The sequence below is a fragment of the Schistocerca americana genome, chromosome X (assembly GCF_021461395.2).
Source record: "Schistocerca americana isolate TAMUIC-IGC-003095 chromosome X, iqSchAmer2.1, whole genome shotgun sequence".
In the NCBI taxonomy this organism is placed as follows: domain Eukaryota; kingdom Metazoa; phylum Arthropoda; class Insecta; order Orthoptera; family Acrididae; genus Schistocerca; species Schistocerca americana.
This window is the reverse complement of record NC_060130.1, coordinates 744,168,306-744,175,483: the sequence shown is the minus strand read 5'-3', so window position 1 is coordinate 744,175,483 and position 7,178 is coordinate 744,168,306. Positions and strand designations below refer to the sequence as shown.

General features: G+C 41.0%; 1 protein-coding gene across 1 annotated transcript in view; it reads left to right on the top strand.

Moving 5' to 3' along the window:
• Positions 1-231: 231 nt before the first annotated feature.
• The window catches only part of LOC124556453 (flocculation protein FLO11-like), a 43,641-nt gene continuing 36,694 nt past the window's right edge, over positions 232-7,178 (top strand). Inside the window, exon 1 of the mRNA XM_047130404.1 lies at positions 232-348. Coding sequence (XP_046986360.1) covers positions 328-348 — 21 coding nt within the window. The 5' untranslated portion in view covers positions 232-327. The remainder of the gene's footprint in view (positions 349-7,178) is intronic.

Genomic DNA, 7,178 nt, shown 5'->3' with positions numbered 1-7,178 from the left:
CGGGATCACGAATGGAAGAAGCAGTAGTCGACTAGTTAGGTAGGGGAGGGTCTTCTATTGGATGCGAAGCGTGGGAGGAAGACGCACTCTGTGCTGGGAGGGCAGACCAGCTGGTGGTGCGATTCTGCGGAGCCATCAGCCTCGCCTCGCCGAGACCTAGCCCGCCCGCGCAGACAGAGCTGAAAAAACGGCTAGCTGCAATACGTTATCAGGCTGAGCTTGGGCTCCAGGTGCAAACGCCGCAATCCGGGTCAGGCTGTCCAGGCGGGCCGCGCCTATATATACATTGGCTCCAGCGGCGGCGCTCACAGTGTGCAGACAGCTACCATGGCCGCCCTCGCGCTCCCTGTAAGTACCCGTCACCGCCACCATTCTGGCTTCTGCAACAGTGATGTGCGTCGTTTCTGCAAGAAGACGTTACTTAGCCGCGTCATTTGTGAAATATTTTGTTCTGATAGATTATTACTTTTCACTAGTGGTCAGTCGAGGTTCACCGGTATCTATGGATGGAGACTTCACCTTTGCGTACCAACAGTGCTTGACACTAATTAGTGACTTAGAGTAATGTTATAATATTGCTTGCACTTTCACAGTTTTCATATATATACAACTGAGCAATATTTCTATCCCAAGAAAGTGGCATATATATATATAAGGGTGAGACCTATGCTCGAGAAGCTAAGAGTAGTTTTGGTGAATTCAGTCGTATTCACACATATATATATATATATATATATATATATATATATATATATATATATATATATATATATATATGTGTGTGTGTGTGTGTGTGTGTGTGTGACACGTTCTTGGGATAGAAATATTGCTCAGTTGTAAATTTAAGAACAATCAATTACTTTGAGACAACTGTCGTTGTTTTAGAGTGAGATCATACGAAACTTTCGTGAAACGTTCTCGGTATGTAGTAATATAAATATTAAATGACCCTCCCGTTAAAAGATTATATATAATTATGCTCATCTGAAAGTGTTTTCTTTGCTTGTATAAGTACGTATTCGTAAATAATGGGCATATTTCATCGAGAGAATTCTATAAAGAAAAATCTGCAGATTATTTTGGTGCAAGGACTGCAGAGAATAATAATAATTAAGGGTGAGGCCTATGCTCGAGAAGCTAAGAGTAGTTTTGGTGAATTCCGTCGTATTCACATAAAGTGAACAGTTTATATGTACTCTGTCTACTAACGTTACATACAATAATGAAGACTGCAGGATTTTTCTGACTTACTCATGCACTCTTAGTAATACATATTAAGTCTTGGCAGTTCACACGAGGAAGCTTCGAATAGGCGATTAGGAAATTCAACCCACTGCTGCATTCCATAACGCACCACATACCACTTTACGAGAACCATCAGTGTCTTCTGTTTTTAACGATACTGCATAGTTAAACATTAATGGTAAAGACAACCTTCCAAAGTGTAAGACAATTTATCTATAAGGCGTCCAGCGTGTTACATTTCTCTATGTGTTCTTACAGTCACATTTTGAGCATCGGGGGGTACCATTTCCTAATAAACAAGCGCTCCAATCATCACGGTAGTCCGAGAAGTACTCTGTCTTACGGGATGTAGTAACTTACTTCGATAAAGACCGGTTTTTGCTTCATACGTAAGACTACATGACAACATTAAAACTACGGAGAACCGAACTTTAGTTTACAGCGTCAGAGCTCCAGCGCATTCCTTTGAAAGCTTCTCTCCGCATGGAATCGCACGCTGAATTGAAACTTTGTACAGACTACTGTTTTCATTCAGTCCGACAAGAGCTGGGAAATTTGGGTCAGAAGTAGGGTTTCATTACTTCGGAGTATGTTTGCGACTTTTGAAATTGAGTCATTTAACACTGAAACACTTGTGTAATGTCCTCCTGCATTGCACTGCTATACTTTGCGTAATGATTGCAACACACGCTCCAGATAATTGGAGGTCTAGCGGTAGACCCCTCACCTGATTCGGAAAGATAGTGTATGTTGCACTGTTCTATGGACGAGTACTACTCACGATTTATTTCTCAGTGACTAGTGACTGTTCCGTTAACCACGAAAAGACATAAAGAGACAATTTTCAGTCGATCCAAACTATAACGTTAACAAGAATTCATTTTTAAGAGTTTTGTCAAAGACTTCATATCATGTGACCGAAGTCAGAATTTCATCAACTCATTAGAATTAGTAGTGATTCGTAACTGCAGTTAAGAAACGTTTTTTCAGTTTAGTGTGACGAATGATCGCTCGGGGATGCGTCTTATACGAATATACATATTTTGAGAAGAGCTGTCCATCGTTGCATTTATCTTCAAAAAAGGTAACTGCGAGATATATATAAGCCAAAGATTGCCGTGATATTGTTTTTTCAAAATGATCACAGAATAAAATGAGTTGCAAATATACTTGAATGAGGAATGGAACAGCTGTACATTTGTGTTGGTTACGTGGTTATTCTGAATCAGTTTTCAATTCTGCAACTGCATTATTATCGTTCAAGCCGCTATGAGACCCGTTAGAGTAGCTTCATGGTTACTCAGTTCTTCGCTTTCCATGTTTTACCTTACAAGAATCGAGTGTAAGAAAAATAAATGTATTCGTTCGTACCACTGTTCTCTTTCTTATCTGCGTGACATTTGTGTTATGAATTCTTTATAAGTAGTACTGATTCTCTGAATCTGTTCTAGGGACAGTCCGTCGGAGTTTTGGGAAAACTTTTCCGTGTTGGACGGCATTTTCCTTGTATCTGTATATCACTTGTATTATCCTCGCAAATCCTTTCGAGAAACGCCTGTGCTGCTTGAATTAGCTTTTAAACCTTGGTGCCACCTGCGTTTGTCTGCCGTCTTCCTCGGCTTCGAATGCTTCTTGGAGAGGACAGATACGTAATCTCTACGTGCTCGTATTTGAATCGCTTTCGCTACTTTTCCATAGAATTTTCGAAGGCTGCTATATTTTTTCTGAACTCCTTTCATAATCATTTATCGTTGAAGTTAATTCGTTTTCCTTTTTCTCATATGAATTGGATTACGAAACGAATGGAGGACTGTGAAGAATTTTCCAGCGTGAGCCTGATAAACAGCTGTTCTTCTGCTATAGTGCTGCCCCATACAGATCCCAAGATCCCCTGCAGTTAACCTGAAAGTATGGTAAACTTCATCGCTCTGAACTGAAAAAAAAATTTCATCGCATATATTTTCGTCACATGTATTATTGATTTTCATCGCATGTGTTATTATTGATGAATTAGTGTTCCGAAAAATTTTGTGCAGAACCGTCTGATTCACCGCTTGAGCAATCGTTTGGAAGAATAAAGGAAAATTGCAGGTTTCTGTTGCGTTAACAACGAGCTCGTTAGAAACGACGCACTAGCTCAGTTGGTAAAGGATGTAAAATACACTGGCCGTGGTGTTACTAATGAAGCAATTCTGGCATCGCCTGAAATAATTTAGCGAACCCAGAGAAACCTAATTCAGGGAGGTCGAGCATGGATTTGAAACTGGCACTTCCGAATGTGACTCCAGCATGTAAACCATCGTTCCATGGAGATTCATTTAGCACTATTCACGGAAAAAAGCAATTACTGTTATCAGCAGTTGATACAAACCACAGCGAATAGCGTTGATTGATGCGGAGCGGACGAGAAGTTAATCGAAAGTACGTATCTATTATCTGCTTCTGCTTTCGATATTTGTCAACAATGAAGGCCCTGTTTTGTTCATTCATTGAAGCAGCTGCTCCATACTGTCGACAACGCACCTAGTGTAAGAACGAACGTTAATTATACGGTTTCGAGGTTAAGGTGTCAGAACTAACATTTGAACTGATCCAGCTGAACCACTCATTGGTATCCGGAATTGGCAAATTCTTTACATGTCATTCTCCAGCACTAAAAAATTTTATACGTGATAAATGACAACATAAACCGTAGGTTTTCAGTCGGTGTTGAACTGTGAGTTCTCTCATGATTTACTGGGTGAGATATAAAACTAGTCGAATTATTGATAGTATTATTGTTATTGTGTTTAGCTCATTTCCTATGACGCAGCAGTCTTCAGCTGTAAAGAGAAACTCTAAATGTAAGAGAAGGTTCAAATGGTTCAAATGGCTCTGAGCACTATATGACTTAACATCTGAGGCCATCAGTCCCCTAGAACTTAGAACTACTGAAGCCTAACCAACCTAACGACATTACACAGATCCATGCCCGAGGCAGGATTCGAACCTGCGACCGTAGCGGTTGCGCGGTTCCAGACTGAAGCGCCTAGAACCGCTCGGCCATACAGGCCGGCTGTAAGAGAAGGGTTTGGTTGTTTGGGGGGAAGAGACCAAATAGCGAAGTCATCGGTCTCATCGGATTAGGGAAGGATGGGAAAGGAAGTCGGCCGTGCCCTTTCAAAGGAACCATCCCGGCATTTGCCTGGAGCGATTTGGGGAAATCACGGAAAACCTAAATCAGGATGGCCGGACGCGGGATTGAACCGTCGTCCTCCCGAATGCGAGTCCAGTGTGCTAACTGTAAGAGAAGGCCTGAGGGCTCTATTTGAGGACTGAAAATTAGAAGACTGTGTAATTTGCAACGGAATCCTGACTCCTAAAAGACATGACGTACGATTCATTCACCGAGCTCATAGCACACCTTTGCGAATAGTGTTTGGGAAACTTAACTAATATTTGGTAGGTGCGAGGTTCAAATTCCCGTCCGCCCATCTTGACTTAGGATTCCCATAGTTGACTCGAGAAGGAGCAGGAGAGGAGATTAGCGTTTAACATCCTGTCGACAACGAGGTCATTAGAGACTGAGCACAAGCTCGTATAAAGGAAGAATGGAGAAGGGAAGCGGCCGTGCTCTTCCGAAGGAACCATCCCGACATTTGCCTTAAGGGGCTCCGTAACGCCCTATACTTGCAATGTTAAAATAACGCTTATAAATTACATCTTTCCTCACAAAGTATTTGAGGTAGGAAGTTGAACTTTTTACAGATTATTTATTGGAATATGGGCTACAACTTAACACAGGCATTTTACAAAAATTTAGTTCAGTTATTAAAGATGATTTTTTTTCAATTGTAATGGAAATTCACAACATATTTTTGCAAATTTTTATTTATATATTCAAAAATATACAGTTTTTTGGAAAAAGGCTGTGTTAAATTATGCAGAAGGTACTGTGTAACATTTACTGAAAGTTTGAAACAAATATGTTTGGAAGATCCTTAGAAAACATGTAATTAGTATGAGAAAATAAAAGTTTTGGGAATCGAGCGACAAAGATTGGATTAACTTTTTAGTGCATTCCAGGTCCATAGGATGGATTATCTTCATCCATTGCAAACTCCTTCTCCAGCTTCCTCTTGTTCCTCCTCCTGTTTACTCTTGCTTGTATTTCTAGACTCTTTACAGCCCTGTCTGCCCCACTCGGTAGCTCACTGGAAGCAACCATGCGAATACCTATATAGTTTCTTCAGTGAGGCTGCGATTGATAAACTTTCTTCTTTCTTCGTATTGATGCGTGCTTTGATTTAACTCCTACCCCTCCCCTCCCCTTCCCAGCCTATCCCTCCCTCCTCCTCCCCCACCCCTCCCCCTGCTAGTTTTGCAATCGTGTCCTGTGATCCCTAAAACATATAAATGAACTTAAAACATGGATGAAATAAGTGAGAGCATCACAAAAACCGCCAAAAGAAATGTTGTTTGGAGCAACAACGTTTTAATCATGGAACAGACATAATTTTTACGAAGCAAATTAATTTCGACGAACAGAATAACTCGAGAACAAAATTAATGGCTGGTTACTTTGCATTTAGCTCCATTGTTGATCAGACAGATTAGTCTGCAGAGGCATAAAAAACGACAAAGACACTGTTGCAATGGCATTTGACATTCTGCAAGAGTTCTTTGATGCGTAACACCTCAGCGCCACCCGGTGCACTCAGCCAGACTGCATACCAAGTAATGGCAACAGAATTGCAACCGGTTGCCTTGCATTCTGCAAGGCAACCGGTCAGCGTTCATCGACGACCAGGCAAAAGGAAGAGCAGCGTCTAGACGTCGGAAGGCTTTTCGCTGCCCGCCTTGGCATATTAAGGATGACGCCGTGTGCGGATACGGACGGGCTGCGATCCAGTAACGGACAGCACAAAAAGTGGCGATGGGCAAAAATAAAAATAAAATGGAGACCTTGACGAAGCTATAACTGAGTGCGATTACAAAACGTCCGACTACCTCGCCACACACCGGTTAGTAATTTGTCTCGGGCCAAGGCTAAGTAGTCCGGTTTTTTCCATCCTTTTTTGTGTGCAATCGAGGCTAGCCACGCCTAAAGCAACTCTCGTGCGAGCCGCTTCGGCAGACGTCTGCTACTGTTAATTGCTAGTGCAGTCCCTTCAGCAACCTCTCGCAATACACATTTCTTCAACCCCTCTCCACCCTCGTCTCAGCGTGAATACATTGCCGAATACCGAAATGTTGTTGACTCACGGCACTTAATATACCGCTAAGTAGCACTAATTCTGGCGTTGCGCATTAAGAAATAAAATGTAGCAATATTTATTATTATAACTAATAATTTTTTACGTATATATTTGTTTATAAGTGAGGATATTTCACAAGTCCTGTCGTTCAAAACTTCGTCGACAAAGTCATTTTGAAAGTACCCATATAATTTCTATTTAATTAAAAGAATGTGACATTTTCGACTTAGGCTGTTATTTATTTTAACTATTTCTTTGCGTCAAAACTAGTTTCGGCTTTTTAAGCCATTATCCAGGATTTAGGTAGAAAAATGTGCCGTAGTATAACAATGGCAGAGTACTTACATTACGTGCTTCCGTTTGGTTTGGTGTACAGATTTAATCGGCAAAACATAAAGTACAGTTAACTCTGTAAATTGTACGCCTAAACGAACGGAAGCACGTAATGTGTATACGCTGCCATATTCATACGTACGACACTATTTTCTAGCTAAACACAGGATAAAGGCTTAAAAAGGCGAAACTAGATATGAAATGAAGAAAAAGTTGAAATATCTAACAGCCTCAGTGGAAAATTTCCATATTTACTTAATAAATTTATGGCTGTGATACACGCAATGAAGAATCTTTCCGTCGCAGTTGATGGCACGAAAAAGTAGTTTCGAACCCTAAGGAGAGAAATGAGAAAGGAAGCTG